The sequence below is a fragment of the Corvus hawaiiensis genome, chromosome 3, assembly GCF_020740725.1.
Source record: "Corvus hawaiiensis isolate bCorHaw1 chromosome 3, bCorHaw1.pri.cur, whole genome shotgun sequence".
Classification (NCBI taxonomy): Eukaryota; Metazoa; Chordata; class Aves; order Passeriformes; family Corvidae; genus Corvus; species Corvus hawaiiensis.
This window is the reverse complement of record NC_063215.1, coordinates 105,580,070-105,597,834: the sequence shown is the minus strand read 5'-3', so window position 1 is coordinate 105,597,834 and position 17,765 is coordinate 105,580,070. Positions and strand designations below refer to the sequence as shown.

Genomic DNA, 17,765 nt, shown 5'->3' with positions numbered 1-17,765 from the left:
TGCAGCAAGTACATGTTTGGTCAAAGTGAGCATTAATGTGCCTGGAGCAGGAGAAAAGCTTATGCTTTCAGGTGGAATCTTGAGTTCCTGTATCTTATTTATGTTCCTTTGAAATATAAGGAAGTATTTAAATAAAATTTAAAAAAAAAAAAAAGTAGAAATAAAGTGTGCCAGACTTATTTCTGCTGAAAATAAGCAAATTTTTTTTTTCCTTAGAGAAAGATCATCACAGTGCACATGCAGAGCTTTTGCTTTCAGGAACATAAGTTGTTGCCTTTTAAAGGGGAAAACCAGCTTCTGGAGCTGATTTTGGATGTGGGGCAGTTAATAAAATGTTAGAGAGGCTGATACTTTAAACGATTAATGCTTGAACAGCTAAAGGTTTCTAAGATAGATAATTCATACTATATACCCCACAGCCAGAGGCTGCGACCATGAGCCAAGTTGCTGCTGCCTTTAGTTTCCCCACCTGAGGAATTGTGTCCTCCTCCTTACAAACAATTTCTTCCTTATGGGCACCTTTTCAGAAAGCAGTAAGACTTCCCTAGTAGGAAAACATGAGCCTGCAGGGTGAGGCACTTCCTAAACACCTGTAAGGAATTATTTGCTCTTCTGTTAAATACTGCTCATTATCAAATTACTGCCACATAGAGAGATAGAATGGATAGCTCTATAGGAAAGGCTTTATTTAGAAAATATTTGTACCAAGGTTTTTTTTCTAAAGTATGTCCCTTAGCTTTTAAGGTTAACAAAGGTTATGTGCAACTAACAGATTCAGCTTAATTTTAAATGCAGGAAAACTACCTGGAATGGAGGGGGGAGGAGGGGTTCAGTTTAATACAGAAAGTTAGTGTAATGTAGAACAGCAGTGTGTCTTACTGGTAACATTTCTAATAAAAATTACCATTAAAATACCCAGAGTTAAAGCTTAAGAGGAGACAAAAGTTTAATGGTGGAGTAAACAAGTGGAGTAAAAACAAGTAAGTTGTCAAGGACTACAGAAAGGTTCTACACTTAGTCTTCAAAGTACAAAATACAATAAATACATGAGGCTCTTTGTAAAAAGAAGAATCTAAAACTACATTTTTGTTACAGCACATGGTATTTTGAATACATAGAATTTCTAAGATGCTACAGCTTGTTTTAAAGTTATTGCTTAATGGATTGGTCATGTGGTCGTCACTCTTCAGATGCACTGCAGGTTTTTTAGCTTCTTTTAACAAACATTTTGCTTCCAGCAATAAGCAGTTGGGTGCTGTGCACATACTTTTAATTTCTCCCATCTGGAAAAAAGCCTTGGGATAAATTTGGACAAAGCCAAGTTACCTGTTTCATGATGATCCCTTCAATGGCAAATTCAAAAGGTTCTTGTATTTAATGCAGAGAAAAGTGAAACTCTCTTCTGCCATGTTTGAAGGAATCCAAGTGGGTACTTGAACATAATGGCTTGATTCGACCAAAGGCAGCAGAATTTCATTTGCTTGTAAGCATTATTTCATCTTGTACAATGCCCTCATCCATTTGCTAATGCATCAATCCTTCATTTGTTTTCAAAGCACATTCTTCATAGCTTTCAAATTACATTGTCATTGAAATAAGTCTCATGATACTGGAACCAACACAAAATGGACTCTTTTTCCCACAAGTTTTCCATGATTAGTACTTCAAGAATCTGGCTTCTGTACTATTTCATGCCAAGCTTCTTTGTCTAGGTTTAATCCTCGGATACAGCTGAGGGTAAAACAGAAATGAGGTTTAAAATTTTAGTACTTTAAAAGGTTACTTTTTTAAAAAGAAAAAAATAAAGGAACAGAAAACCTTTTTGGTACTACAATTCTAATGTAATCCATAGTAGCAAAAACATGGTTATAAAAAATAAATATTACATGTTATAAACTAACAAATATTAATTTAGCAGTCTGAGGCAAGCTTAAAAAAATACCAACCATGTCAGTACAAGAGGAAGGTATGGAACAGCACATAATGGAGTACTTTCAGCTCTGCCCAGATGGGTGGGCCAGGAAAAGCACATGGCTTTGTAAGTCAAGAGACTTCTGTGTTCAGTGGGATTGTTCCCTGTTTCATAAATGGGACCAGAGAGGTATTAAAGTCTGGTTTGCTTTCTCTCAGTGCCTATCAGCTTTTATGTCTGTATAGCTTTGGGCAAGCTGGAAACATCTGTGTGCAGAAGGACCATGCAAGTGGAGGAGCTGTGCTTTAGGGTGGGTGGCCAGTTCCATCAAGGACCTGCCCAGCAGTGAATTGGGACCTGCCAGCCTGTGCGCCCTGGGCCCTGTGCTGCTCACACACCCTGGCCACACACACAGGGGTGCAGGGCACAACTGACAGGACACAGCTTGGGTCAGCACACAGCAGGGACAAGATGTCTGGGAAGCTGCTGGTTCCCACTTGGAAGGGCTTAGGGAACAGCTACTGTTGTGAAAAGCACAGCCACTGGCATATGAAAGTAGGATACATTTCATACAGTTAGGAGAGATGAGTCCTCCATGCTCTAAATGGCAATGCACATCTACATCACAGCTTGGGTTTTCTCATCTAAAGCTCTCCTCAAAGATGCCCCCTTCTCTCTTTAACCAGACTCTGGCTTTCTTCTTTTCTCAATGAGTAAGACAAGGCCAACAACTTCACCACAAGGTCTGTCTCAGCCTGCTGTGGTTTCATCACTGTTAGAGGTGAAGTCAGTCAGTTACAGTACCATAACACCTGACAGTGTTCAAAAGACTCCCTTTGACAGTATTATCTTATTGGCTTAGGGAGCTAGGGAGTCACTGACAAGGGTAGAGCACTGATACAGATAATTTAATCCTTGGTTTTATTCAGTACACCTGAGTGCAAAAGGATAAAGCAACTATGATGAAGACTTAAGAATATATTACTCTACCAAATATTTTCCTCTTTGGTGAACATCATAGCCTAGAATTCAGCTGCTATATTAAGAGGCTGGTAGTTGCTTTGGAGAATCACCACATGATATTTCAGTGGCAGCACCAGAACAACTGAGCAGACACAGGAGAGTCACAGTTAATAAATACTGTGTAGTTTTACCCAAAGATTCTGTTGGGATTGTGTTGTGCTTACAAGGGTAAGTTGTGATCCCCAGTTTAAGCTGTGCTCAGGCTGAAAGCACAAGCTTATGAACAAACAGCACATGCACAATTCACCCTGGGGCAGGCAAAAACCAAAAAGCTGCCATTTTGACATTACTGTGCAGGGCTGATGGCTGCTCTCAATTTAGAAATGTTTACTTTGGAGAGGAAAAGACTGAGCAGAAATACTATGGTAGGAAGGATTTTACAGTACATGGTGTTAGGCCTGATCTGGAAATGATACAGAAATTAAAACTGATTTTGCATTAGATAGAGTTGCTCTGCAAAATCCAACCAGTTTAGGAGTAATGATTATCTGCATGAGGAAGGAGGTTCAGCCTCTTTCAAGCATCATGCATCAATCAGCTAAAATTCACAGTGGTCAATCTTGGAGAACCTCTTATCTCCAGCACCAGGGCAACTAGAATTGTAGAGAAAAGCTTCATGGAATTTTTATATATGTGTCCATCTGCCATAGTTTTCCAGCAACTCAGCTATGAGGAGAAATACAGGGACATAATTTAAAGTATCTTGTTTGTACACAGTTGTTCTTAATAAAAGAGGCAGTACAAAAGGTGATGAGAGGAGGAGAGGCCATTCATGTAAAGCCTTGGACATACGGTTAAATGTTACTTTAAAAGCAGAGGAGAAAATAAAGATCTGCCTTTACTGAGCAATGTAATCTGTTTTCCAACCCTAGAAAAAAGATAACCTAGATTTTTGCAGTGTTTATCTCCTTGGATCAAAAAGTGCCCTTTGGACACAGGAAAGGACTCATGACACACTCTTCATGCAATTTTCAGTTCTGAGGGCCCTTTGTGCCAGTACATCACTCTGTGAAACAGGGAAAGCTAGTTTTGTTCTCAAACAATCATAGAATATCCTGAGTTGAAAGGGACCCCTCAAGGAGTCATTGAGTCCAGCTCCTGGCCCTACCCAGGACAGCCCCAAAATCACACCATGTGCCTGAGAACATGCTCAACAAAACGTTACTCACACATCATGTTTGGATGAAAGGGGTTTTTCTAAGATGGCGAGACAAGGTTGGTATTAGAGCCTGCAGTATATAGCAGGCTGGTGATACACGTTGCTCTTTTGGGCACCCATTAATCTGTGTTAAGTACCTTAAACAGAGGGTGTTAACCCACTCTGCCAAGGTATTCAACTCCCTAAACAAAGATGGAGAACGTCAACTCCTTCCTCTTGACTTTTAAAGCTGCACCTCAGTGCAAGTGGTGCAATGAGAACACAATGCTGTGTACACTCCCCATCCTAGGGTGGGGTTTCTTTGGTGCTGGCAGTAGGCAGGACTCACCCCTAGCAGGTTTCGGGGCACGTAGCCTTCCTTGTCGTTCAGCCGTGCCCACCACCACTCAATCTCCTCCTCATCCTCCCGGCGCAGGATTGTCATGCAGTCTCCTTCCTTCATGGACAGCTCGTCATCATTCTGAGCCTCATAATCCCAGAGTCCATAAATCACTCCTTTGTTCATTATGCCCATCTTCTCCTGCACTCCTGCAAGTTTGAAAACACAAAGCAGCTAAATTGAAAAGAAAATAAATAAATAGGAAGGACAACAGGAGGGAAGACTCCTTTATTCTTACTGGAGGACAGGCCAGGAAAAAACCCCAAGCAATTCCTACCTGCTTGGCACCTTGTTGCCTGGTCAGAGGTGGCCCTGGAAGAAGTGGCTTTGTGAAGTTACTTACAGAAGACAGATTCCTTCCTTACACATGCTCAAAAAATACAAGGCAAATGGGGAGAGCAGCACTGATTGATAAAAGGTTATATTTTTGTGTTCACACTTTCTAGACCTAAATGATGGTCAAAAAACATTTTCTGTACTCTTAATCCAGTGGTTACCTCTTTCTGTCACAAGGAGATAGCAATACCTGCTTAGGTTGACCACCACTGTCATTTTGATGCTTGTGGTGTCATTTGCCACCTGGGCCATTTTATTTCAGAACTTCAAAGCACGTTGCATCTCAGACCTGTACCTGAAAGATTTGCCTGCTACTCTGCAGCTGCTTTTGGTTAATCAAGCACTTATCTCAGCAGTTCTTAATTTCTAACATTATTTTTTGTTTTGTTTTAAACGCTGCCTTCAGAAACACAATTCTTTTAAATTATCTTTGGACCAAGGTATTTTGGAGTACACACATAGACCCTGCAGTGTTATTTAGAACTTGCTCACTTTACAGCTGTAGCCAGAGATGATACTTTTCTTTCTGTACACAGTCCTCAGCCTCCATGCACAAAACTGGAAAAGGTATCTTTGTTTGTACACCAGTTGATTTTCTCTTAGGTAATTATTTTAAAATACTGAACCCTACTGGGGTTTCAATGTTTGGTTTTGGTATTTTCAGGAGCAAAGATCCTGAAAGTTTTATGCATCATAAAACTTGTCCTTTCCCTTTCCATCACATACCTATTAGAACATTCTGTATAGGATCTGCTAAAGGAAGCACCTGCTCAAATCAAGTCCTCTACTTCTGCACACCAGCTCAGCACATAAAATTAAATTATTTCCAGTGCATGATAAGCTCTGCTCAGAGAAACTCTTCCCTTGCTTTGCATTTGGTATAATTAGAGGTTTGGCCAGAGCTGTACTCTGCACCCATGTGGAAGGGAAGATGGAGCACTGAGCATCAGAGCAGACAAAGATGATCTACACAGGGCATCTGGTCTCCTAAAGGGGTGTTAATAGTCACACCAGGGTAGTGGGGCAAACACACTCAGAGACAGCACAGGCATTACATTTAAGAAAGTGGAAAATTCCGTACTTGAGCAGCATCAGACCTGTCATTTAGTCAGTGATAAAGGATGATTGGTTTTATTTAAACCTACCTCTTACTTGATATTGGACATCATTTGCAAGAAAAAAGATTAAGTGAATCAATGAATTACATCAGGGTTTATTAGCTTAATAATGAGTTTAGAGGGCCAGGTTTTAGCGCAGTTCTGGAAACAGATACACATTCCCAAACCTCTTTTACAGAAGCAGTTTTAGGCAGGGAATAATTTCTTACAGTAACTACAGGCAACCAGAACCAGTCTTAGCAGTATTATTAATTTCTGATAGAACAATATGGAACTTTGATAGCTGAACAGCCAATATATCAAGAGATAGATAGTTTCAGTGGTTTCAATCTGGAAAAACTGGCAATAAGCCAAAGCCTTCCAGTCCTTTCAGGACCCATCAAAAAGTATCTCATAACACAAAAAAGATCCCAAATTCAACATACAGAGTAGCAAGTCAGATCATCAGATGGCAGGTCATAAAAAACCCCACAAACAAAAAGAATGTATTTCTTCATGCTGTATATACTGAGTCCATGGACCTCCTTTCCACAGGATGTTGTGGGCAGTTTACCTGAATTTAAGGATTAGACAAATTCCTGAAAGAAATCCCTCAAGAGCTGATCAACACAAAGATACCATCTCTTAACTCATATGTGAGCTAAAACCAGTTTAAAATATTAGACGAGTGGTGTTATTTTTTATCTATTCCTATGATCTTCCTTGGGTATTTGGTCTTGATGCTTCCCTTGGAGTCTGGACACAAAACCAAATGGAATTTTGCTTAGCCTACAAATTTTGATGCCAGTTATAAAGGCTTCCTCCCTTTCTAGTGAAAACTACCTATTTGGCACCAAGAGACACAGTTTTCAAGCTTAGTGAGGACAGCTGGACAGACTGTTTTGAAATCTGCTGGCTGAGCAGCTTAGAGAAACTCAGATCTCGCCTGTGCCACAAAAGCAGCAAGGCAGTTTTACAGCTTTTTCTGCTGTGTTACATTGCTGTTACTCTAACCTCTTGCAGAGGGATGACACACCAGCTGGTAGGTGCCATGGGGACACAAGCTACATACAAAACAGAGAAAAGTAACTTAAAACCTCATTACACACAACACATACAGTAAAGTAATGTAAAACCTCATTGACTAATACTCATCACACCCTAGGGGGAATTAGTTTTCTCCATTAAAAGATAGTATCTCTGTAGCCTTACTATTTGAATAAAATCTAAATTTAATATGGGATTTCTTTTTAAATGCAAGTGAAGAAAAAAGTCAGGAAGGTAAAGTCAAATTCAGTGCTTACTAATATCCATTAAGGCAGGAACTTGGCAATACCTTTTTTGGTTCTAAGGTGCACATTAGTAAATACTCCTCATTTAAAGACACCAGGTAACAGCTATGAACTGCCTACTGACATGTCCATAGTACTTTTGTTTTTATGTAGAAAGTTCTTATGTGGCAAGATTCACCTAATTGGTGAATCTGTCAATGCACATGCTTCACTCAAAGCTTTTAATGTAGGGAAAGCTTTTGTTACTCAGATCTCCTCCACAGGATGAATATTACAAAGTTAATCTCGATGGATCTCAATTCTGTGACAGCAAGCTGGCAAAAACCTCCCTCTTTCCAAGAGGGACCTGTGGCACAGGCACATAACCTGAGTGTGCAATTTACCCCTCCATATGCACAAATGAACTGAGAGGTGGCAGGGGCACCCCAGGCATGCTCCAGGACTCGGGGCTGGCACTCACCATACAAGAACTGGGAGCACTGCGTGTAGCCTTCCTCCATCTCCTCGCACTTGTCTGCGGCCGTCTGCATGTCGCTGTAGGTCATGGCAAAGACAGCCGCCCCCGACTCCACCAGGAACTTGCACACCTGCACGTTATTGCAGGACGCTGCACAGTGCAAAGGGGTCCTGCAAGGCAAGGACAGAAGGATGGCACTTCACTCCCACTGCTCGTGGAGCGCTCACAGAGCGCCGGGAGCGAACGGGCAATCGGCCCTGCCCTGCTGCAGGCTTCCCAGCACAGCACTTAACCCAGCATGTCAATCGCTTTCCACAGATAACAGGAGCTACAGCAAGGGCTGCTTGAGCCCTAAAGCTAGGCTTCCATACAGATCTCCAGCTATTCTACCTTTTTTTAATCTATTAACATTTTAGGAACATTCACTAAGGCACTAAAAATTTAAAAAATTAATATTAAAAAACCCACTCAGAAATCTTTCTGACATCATGCCTCGTACAATCTAGGTAATTACTTCAAGATTTGACTTCATGACAAGTGCAGGTAATTGGAATAACCCCTGAGGTTGAGGGACCACAAACATCTTTATTCAGTCTTAGGCCTCAAACCCTTCTGTTATAGGCAGAAATGATAGTAAAATCACGACCCCCTGCACCAGCCTTTCATAAATAATCTCACTAGTTATTTGTAAAAAGGATTTGTAACCCATTATCAGTTGTAAACCTAGTTTGTACATTGTGGTTTTCCACTTCATTTTGGTTTAAAGTTGTGTGATTATTGGACAAAACTGGAGAGAGTTTGCAGGGCTAGATACTGCCCAGAGCGCAGGTAAGTTACAGGCTCACAGAGGACATTGGGAATTTCAGCATAAGGCTCATTCATTATAACCTGTCTTCAATATCTCAAAGAAACAGAGCAATTTCCTGACAACTGTGTCCATCCCACAATGTTTTTTTCATACAGGGAATATTGCTATAATTTCCCTATTCTCCCCTCTGCACAGTCCCATGTGATGCCCCACAGAGAACTACTGTTGCTCTGCTTTGGAAAGAAAACTCATTGCCAGCTCCACAGGAGCAAAGCAAGGGACATTCTGAGGGACCTGCAGCTCCCAAGCCAGGGCCCTTGTGGAGAACATCCATAAGGAGCCACTTCATGGAACCTTTACCATCCATCACTGTCTGCAGCATTCACGTTCACCCCAAACTGCACCAGGAACTTCACAATTTCCGTGTGCCCAGCACACACAGCGTTGTGCAGCGCGGTGATTCCTTCATCATTGGGCATGCTAGGATCTTCCACCTGGCCAGCCAGAAAGGAACCAGTCACATTCAGGTGAAACACTCTGGAATAAACACCTCTTCTCATATAAGAATCAGTTGTCTTATTCTGAAATACGATCTGTGACATATTTCTACAAAGGACATGAGCAAGAGGCAGAAGAGTACAACCACCACCAATTTTTCAACAAGACTTATATTTAAGCTTGCAGTCTCCCTTTAACAGTGTGGTTCAGAGAAAAAGGATCTTGAAAACTTACTAGAAGTATTTTTCACTAATTTCTGATATATGTCTATTTAACTGTGAGCAAAGTTCACATGGATTTTGCTTATCGAATTATCTGATAACATGCCAGACGGCGAATGAAACACTACATAAAAAATGAGAAGAAGTTGCCTTGCGAATTTATAGTCTTGATGCTAAAAATCCACTGTGGACTTGACACACTTCAAATCAGCCTCCAAGTATGATCACTTAGAACCTGTCAGGATTTATCTCTTCAAGAACATATCTAGGTTCTGCACTAGTCCAGAAAAGCTACAACTTCCCAGTTTCAACTGGGATTGAAATTCCTTGTCTTAAAAATTAGCATTTGTACCTCATAAATTATTCTCTGCACGAGGTCAAACTCCCCCTCCAACGATGAATCCAGAAGCAATGCCAGGGGATTGAATTTCACTCTCATTCCATGCCCAATCCTCTCTGAGCCAGTCTTACGCAAGTTCGTCCTCTTCCCCTGTGAAAAGGTAACACAAGTTACAGGCACTTTTTTCCTGGAAGAACAATAATATATAATTGCTTATTTGGGAATGAAAGCAGAAATTACCAAAGCAGTGTTTAATATTAAATTTACACCATCTTTACCAATTCCCAAACATATTATGAATATATTAGGTTAGGCATGTTACGAAAGATCTCTGCCTTTATCTCTGGACAAGGTCACTATTCAACTCTATACAGAAGTTACCTTGATCAAACATCACCAGAATAGTGAAACTACCAAATCCCTGAAGGTCAGGAAAAGATGCATTTTTTTTCTTGTTGTTTGGATGATTTTAGCATTAACTCTCACAGCAGTTACACCAACCAAGCAGCACACTCCACAGAGTACACTACTTCAAGTGCTGATGTTAAAGTGCCTAACATTTTTGTAAAAGTATAGCAGAGGATAGCAGGAGCAAACAGTGATGGAAAACAGTTTTGGAAAGAATATAGAACCAAGTGTAGAATTACTTCAGATGCTCCCATGGATACTGGAAACCAAATATTTCTGTAGCTGAGTTTGTACCTTTTCCTTTAGGGAACATGCTCGCATTAGCTCAGTGCTCGCCCAGCTGGCTGGGCAGCAGCAATAGGACTATTCACGAGGGTATGTAAATTCTGACAGATGTCCAGGCAAAGATGAATAGAATTGACTCATATTCTGCAAGAGCAGGCATGTGGAGATAAGATATGTAAGTAGAGATTCCCATGAAATACTCTTCTGCCTGTAATTTGTACATAGTATCAAAAGTAGGGGCTTTTTCAAGAGTGAGCCTGGCAGCACAACCCACAGATTTAAATATGAAATCAAGAAGGTAGGCTGGTTTCTTCTCATCATTGCAGAGTTATTACAAAACCAAGCAGAAATGAGTTCTTACAATTCAGGAAATCCTACCACTCAAGTTTCCTTGTAAAAGGGAGCAAGGACAAAATCTTTAAAGCATGAACACACGAAATGTCTACTCCATGCACAAATTACAGGGTTAAAAAGCACATTTAAAGCTTTTAACTCCTCTGCACTGAAGTGATAGAGGAAAAAACCACTTTCATGTATCAAGTTATCAAAACTGTACTCATGACAGGTTTCTAAAGAGTCTCTGAGAAACCAAAAACATTACACATTTTTGTTCTACAAAAGTGCAATAACATCATACACAGATACAAATTTGCAAAATAAAATGGTAAAAGTGCTGCCTCCTCCTAGCCCCAAGAGACTCCATTTTTATGCAACTTGAGAGTAAACTGATGTTGAATCAGGTTCCAAAGAAATTCAGAAAACATTCAGTAGAAGAAATACAAACAGTTGATGTCTACAAATGAGTTTTTAAGGCAAAAACTAAAGAAGTCTGTTCCTCCATATTTTTCAAGCAAGACGCTTTCAGATAAGCAAATGTAATGCAGGATTAAGAAAATTCATTTCCAGCTCTTATTAGCAATAGTGGAAAAGGCTTGTGAAATCTGTATCTCTATCTGTATCTTTAATTTCTCTTAAAAAGGAAGTAAAATCTGGGTGTAGGCAGACTTCTATAAGGAATGCTCTTTACAGCTCTGAAGAGTTTTACTATTTGTGTATTCCATTTGAAACTTTTCATTATGTCATTAATTCTAGGAACAAGAGAGACTTTTCATTACTGCCATGCAGTCTGGAGATAAGAGCATCACACAAGTAGAACAGATACCCACAGAGAGACTTTTAGACTGTGGGACTGTTCTCCCACATCTGCTTGAGCTCTACAACACAATGCACAGGGTTTACGGCAGCACTTGAGAGGATTTATTGACAGGGCACCCCAACTGTAAGCTAACAAATACTTACAGGAGGCAAGGAAAACTGTCCAGTAACTTCAGGAGGCCTCATATTGAATGAGTCCTCTCCCAAACTCTCTGGTTCCCCTGATGGATAGGGAGGTGGTGGGTATGGAGGATACTCTTCCATGTACACCTCCAGTGGCAGTGGAGCTTCTAGGTTTGGTTCTTCTGCTTTGGGCTGCGTGAATTCATCACTGTCTGATACAGCCTCAGGTACAGTGTCCAAAGGTGCAGGGGGAAGAGCAGCTTCGCTCTGCTCTGCTGCTGTGCTTTCTGTCTCCTCAGCAATAGCTGGTTCTGGCATGGAAGCAGCTGTTTCTTTTTCTGAGTCTGTGCTTAGATAAGGATTTGGGATTTCCACCGGGCTCTCAGGACTGGCAGCTGATGCTGTCTGTTTGGAGGGATGCGATGGAGCTGAGATAGTCTCCATTGCAGCCAGAGTGGTCCTCTGATACAACAGCTTCTGAATGTTGGGGCCATTAGGCCCCTCTGGCTCAGTAATAGAGCTGCGTTTCTTCAGCGGCCTGGGGGCATTGGACAGCTTTTTCCGTAGCGCCTCCAGGTCGGCATCGCTCTGGTTGCGGTAGGGGTTGGATAGGAAAGGCAGCAGTTTGGTCGGGCTCAGGGGACGGGGTATCCGCTCTGGTTCATGGTTCTCATGAGCAGAGGCTGCTGTTTCCATCTCAGGCTCTGGACTGCCTGGCTTGCCCTGCAGGTTGGAGTAGATGTTCTCCGTCTGAGGCAGCTGATTCTGTACTGCAGCTCCTGCCATCACGGGCTTGCCATACACTGGGGAGCAGTTCAGAGAGGGGTGGGGGGAAACAAGTTTGAATATTTGATCAACAAGAAAACAACAACAAAGAAGAAAGGTGAATCTGGCTGTGTATTCTTTATGTAGGCTAAAGAAGCAGAATACAAAAAACTGAACAGAACTAACCTGGTAACTACACGTACCATACAGTTATCTTGCAAACACGAAACAGATATGCTGCACTTCCTGTTAACACTCTTACACACTCTAAGATTCTTACAGCTGCCCTCACCCACTTAATTTCCCCAAGGAACAGCTTCGTACTCACAGCCCAGGTGGAAAGAACATCTATCTGAGGTTTATCAGGCAGAAGAGAGGGAGAGAGCCATATGCTTACCACTTGGGAAGTGTGGTCCTCTGGTCTGTGCCCTCGTCAAAGCACTCTGTACTGCCTGCTGGAAGTTCTTCCCAGGAGTCTGCTGTTGGGTGTACATGCTGTAAATGGAACTTGCAGCCACAGTTTGAGGCTTTCGAAATGGTGGCAGTGAAGTCTCTTTGGATGGCTGAGGAGTAAAAGGTCTCACAGCTGCTGCTGGGGGACTCTCCTGTTTGGAGGAAGGAAGAATTTGATCCTGGCTAGAGGAAGAACCTGCAGGAGGCACTGAAATTCTTTGCTGTATCTGCTGAGAAGGATGGGAAGGCTGCTGTGCCACTGGTTTTTGCTTGTTCCCCATAGCTGCAATAGCCAAAGGCAGCTTCTGCAGGTTTCCATCCAGCTTTGTATCAGCAGGTTGCAGATGACTGGCTTGACCAAAGTAAGGCAAGTTTATCTGTTTTGGTTTAGTGGGGACAGGTGGTGGCACCTTGGTTACATTTTTATTGGTTGTCTGAAAGACAAAAAAATTTCATTAAGGTTACTCATGGTTTAGGAGTGCTGCTGTGAAGGACCAAAGACCCTCAAAGAATGACACAGTATCTTATTTGTACTACTGCTGCAATAATGTTTACAACATCATTGTAAACAAGAAGAAACTGCTTGAAACATTTTGTCACCACTGTTGTTTGAATACACTTTGAGCCTATTCTCTTTAATTCTTTCTGTAACAGCTATGTTTAAAACAAGAGCAATGGCAGGGCACAGTAATTTCTCTACAGATGTCAGAGACACTTGGCTGGCAAGAGGCTGCTCTCCAACAAAGCACTTGTCATCCCCAGTTGCAGGCTACTTCTCCCCTACCTGATCAAACTGTGCCCTTGTGCCAAAATTTAGGTGGGAAGTCTTGCTGCTATCAAACATATGAAGGAGACTGCTGCATTAAAGAGTGAAACAAGTGTGTAGATGATTTAAAAAACAAACAACATGCAAATGCCTCTTTGTATCTTTGGGGGAAAAAATATATGCATACACACTAGTACAAGTAATACAGCCGCTTTTATGTATTAAGCCAAAATGTAGATTCTCACCACAGTGACCATAGAGAACGATTTGGAGCTACCAACTGCCATCAAAAGCCTAACAGGCTTTTTTCCTCAGAAGCAGTCTTTTAAAAGCTGACCTCAGTACTTTTCAGAGCTTTCTGCCAGCCACATTAGAACAGCTGTGGGTAAGCCCTGGCAGATGGAAAGCAGCAGCCCGGGCTCCTTGCATACCTGTGCTTCCCGCAGGAGATCCTCACTGCTCTGGTTCTTCCTCAGAGTGCCCAGCCCAGCAGACTGGTCCACAGAGTCAAACATGGAGAACGGACGCACCTTCTTCTCTTTGTCTCGTAAAAAAGTTTCTCCTTCAGCTGTTGTTGAAGAGAGAGGAGACAACTTTCAAAAGAGATGGCACAACTGTAGGGATAAGAGTCCTGCTCTGTGCAATATTTACCACAGTGTATGCAGGAGATGCTTTTTGCATCCATCCTACCCCTGCACCAAGGGCCCCTGGGCCTGCCAAATGCTGTATTATGCAAGTTCAGCAGGGGCATGTAAGAAGGAACTAGGATTTACTTCACCACCTGAAGTGAGTTGTGGGTTTGAGTTCTTTCTTCATAAGAACGCTGCAACACCATAGCAAAGCAACATCAATGTTCTTTGATTTTTTTTTTTGTGCTTTCAAATGAATTCTCTATTATTTACTGAAGCATTTAGAAGAGAAATATCATCAACTAGAATATCCGTATTTTAAGATTAGCCAAGCACAAAAGAACATACCTTGTCCTTCACTTGTCACAATTCCTTTTCCTGAAGTCAAGGCTGAACCTTGACTAATATGATTGTCTGTATTTGAACTGCTCCAGTCAGGGGCAGATGGGGAAGGTTTTGTATTGGGGACCACAGAACCTAGGAGAGAACAAATTGAACACATTATGCTAAAATAGTATTTTTTATTGACTTATTACAAAGTAGGGGTTTTTTTTCTGTAAGAGTCAGGTCTAGACAATGTAAAAGCATCACCTAGAGGTTAACTGCCAGAAAACCTATCATTATAAATTTTCGTTCATTTGTTTGTTTTAAAAAGAGAATTGCAAATGAAGTTCAGGAACAGCTACCAAAAGCAGCAGCAAAACTCCTTGTCGTAGCACACACCTGCAGTTCTAGCATGCAAAAAAGAAACTTCTCCAGATTGGCTTATTTCCAGTTAGTAGGAAACTTTCCTGGAGTATCTGTGCTAAGTTAAAAGTGATACAATGTTATAAAAGATATATTGTGCAAAGAAAAAACATGATGCTATAAAGCATAGACAGACGCTGCAAGTGATATTCAAAACAGTAGAAAAATCATCTGTGTGTTTAATGTGCATACAGGTTCTGCTTTAAAGCTGGCCTTCACATTCATTGGAGTAGACACCCAGATCTGCAAAAATCACTAAGAAAATGCTTGCAATCTTCTATTAAATATTTCACTGAATTTTTTCTACTAAATTCTAAATAATCTAAGTAATGTTAAAGTCAAACAGTAATAAAAAGCAGCAGGAGAAACTGTTCTGTCTGTTCTGACGAAGTATCAAAAAGTCTCTGTAGGAAAGCAGTCCTTTTGTCCAAATGCTAAAGAATAAGATGTGATATTTTAGTTCAAATAGCTAACCACCACACATTGCTCGAGCAAAAATTCAAATTTTCTGTAGTCTAGAGCTTAAATTCCACTCCAGTAGTTTTAGGATCAGCAAACCAAATAAAAAGAAACAATCCTCCATTCTCCAATACGGCAAGAGACACTTGGAACTGCTTTTGTGCAATGGTTACTTTAGTATCTGCCAGAACTGGAGATGGAGGAAGTGAGATAGAAAATAAACAGAACTATTCTACAAGCTCAGTCTTCATTTCTTGCTTTTGGGAAGATCAGTGTTTCTCTTCTCTCCCAGCTGAAAAAGGAGTCTTCTCCCAGGATAGCACAGAAGAGATACCCACAACACTCAAGAGTTTCTCCAGACTTCTCTTACTGAACTGACTCTCATAGGAGAAAGCCACAGAGAGAAGCCAACAAATCTCCATTAACTCTCCAAGTAGGAGAGGCCAAACCTCACTCATCAGCAAGTCAATAACTTTACTGCTATTTCTGTGCTACAAGCAACTGCCTCCTTTGTAAAATTTCTTGTCATGTTGCTTGATCTTTTACATGTGTCATTTCCAAAAATGCACAATCAGAAAATTTGGCTTTGCCAGTTTTTAAATCCAGGCACCAGACTGATACCAGGTATGTACTAACACTGCCTCTAGAAACTCAAAGCACACCTGTTGTATAGTTTTTAGGAGAACTTCAAAATAAATAAAAAGAATAATTACTTTACAGAAAAATCCTCCTACATTCCACATTGTACGACAACTCAAAGTGCTCACTAATAGATTTACCTGATTTTTAACATTGAATCATAGAAACTCAGTGCTTATAAAATATATTCACAGGTGCAGGAAAAATTGCAAGTAGCAAGACTGACACCTCAAATAAAGCTGTGCTTTAAAAAAACCCAAACAAACAAAACATCAGAACAGAGCTGTTAGGTAAGAAAACAAAACATATCTAGATAAGAAATACTAATTGTAAGCTATTACCTGCAGGAGCTTTAGCTTGTGAACTGTTCCCAGCTCTCATATTGGGCAGTGTTTGTGTTTTCAGTGGCCCATCAGGTACCTGCAAAGCTTGTGTCCCATCTGAAAATGCTGGCTTCACCAAAAGCTCAGGTCTGGAAGCAATACGTGGCATAGTAGAGGACTGGATATAAGGACCTACAGCTGCCACTCGACTTGGAGCAGAAGCCACTGGCTGTGGTAAATTCCCATCTGAAGAAACCTTGGGGAAAAAAAAGAAGAAAATTTAAAGAATTTTATTCTGCAGTATCCATTCATCAGAGTTTGAAACAGAAGTCAAAAAGGATAAAACAAGTAGCAAATGATACTCCAACATCAAAAGTGCTTTTTTTGGAAAAGCTTTGAGAATTATAAAGCTGAGGTAGTAATAGCAAAAAAAAAATCTAAAATAAAAATCCAGGACAGCATAAGACTTCTTGTCTGTAAAGAGTAAGTAGGTTAACACTAATGTACCACGAAAAGGACTTTAATAATACAAGACTTCCACTACATATGGATAAGGACAACAAGTCTAGCATCTCAACAACCTTCCCCCCCAGCAAGTTCTTACTTCAGGCTGTACAGACAACACACAGAACTAATGTTTCAGTTCTTAAATGCCCCACACTTACTGGTACATTCTCTTTCTGCTGCAGAGCTGCCTTTTTCTTCCACAGACGCTCGCGCAGCTCATTAACACGCTTATCCATGACTGCCACCTCCAAGTTGCGCTTGTTCAAACACTCCCTCTGTTGCTGCAGCTTGGCATTCTGCTCCTGGTTCAGTTTGTTCCTCAACTGAATAAATTCACAAAGCAGTGGGGGAGGAGGGGAAAACAACAACAAAAAAAAAACAAATTTACTTTCAGGATTGGGGACAGGAAACTGTTGGAAAGAGAAAAGCCTTCTAAAAAGTCAAGTCATGTTTTCCCTCCAGAGAAAACGCTGGTTAGTCTCCAAATTTTGCAGAAAGGAAAGGTATAGGCAGTGTGTGCTCCTTCTTCTCTTTACCTTGAACCCAGCACAACTAACTCTCCATCCTCAGCATGCAGGCAGTCACACAGCCCTGGCAGGAACAGGAGCAACAGGATTTCTTTGCAACGAGGTAAGAAACAACTCAACCAAGTTTTAGCCTGGAAGAGCTGAGGGTCACGGGCTGACCTCCCTTTACCTGCAGCTCCTTGTAGAGGCGGTCGAGCTCAGCTACAGCCGACTGGTTGTCGTGGTAACCATCAATCCGGCCGTTCTTCAGCATCTCCAGTTGCCTGGTGAGCTCCTCTACTTTGGACACGGCCAGCACCAGCTCGCGCTGCTTTTGCTGGAACAGGCTGTTCATCTGTTCAATCTCCTCCACTGCAAAGAAGGGCAGAGCACAATAGCTGCCCTGAGAAACAGCCCAGCGTGGGCTGCTTCCAAGGCAGCACTTAAGGAGACAGAGAGCGCCCTGCTGGCCTCCAGA

At 41.4% G+C, this 17,765-nt stretch overlaps 1 protein-coding gene across 3 annotated transcripts in view; it reads right to left on the bottom strand.

Annotated features, from left to right (window-relative positions):
- Nucleotides 1-665: 665 nt before the first annotated feature.
- TP53BP2 (tumor protein p53 binding protein 2) overlaps nucleotides 666-17,765 on the bottom strand; it is a 52,513-nt gene continuing 35,413 nt past the window's right edge. For all 3 annotated transcript variants that reach the window (XM_048296411.1, XM_048296413.1, XM_048296412.1), the window contains exons 7-18: nucleotides 17,478-17,659; nucleotides 16,940-17,104; nucleotides 16,293-16,530; nucleotides 14,455-14,583; nucleotides 13,909-14,045; nucleotides 12,656-13,145; nucleotides 11,515-12,296; nucleotides 9,535-9,672; nucleotides 8,824-8,957; nucleotides 7,659-7,825; nucleotides 4,423-4,622; nucleotides 666-1,731 (exon numbers count right to left, since the gene is read on the bottom strand). In XM_048296411.1, coding sequence (XP_048152368.1) covers nucleotides 1,690-1,731; nucleotides 4,423-4,622; nucleotides 7,659-7,825; nucleotides 8,824-8,957; nucleotides 9,535-9,672; nucleotides 11,515-12,296; nucleotides 12,656-13,145; nucleotides 13,909-14,045; nucleotides 14,455-14,583; nucleotides 16,293-16,530; nucleotides 16,940-17,104; nucleotides 17,478-17,659 — 2,804 coding nt within the window. In that variant the 3' untranslated portion in view covers nucleotides 666-1,689. The remainder of the gene's footprint in view (nucleotides 1,732-4,422; nucleotides 4,623-7,658; nucleotides 7,826-8,823; nucleotides 8,958-9,534; nucleotides 9,673-11,514; nucleotides 12,297-12,655; nucleotides 13,146-13,908; nucleotides 14,046-14,454; nucleotides 14,584-16,292; nucleotides 16,531-16,939; nucleotides 17,105-17,477; nucleotides 17,660-17,765) is intronic.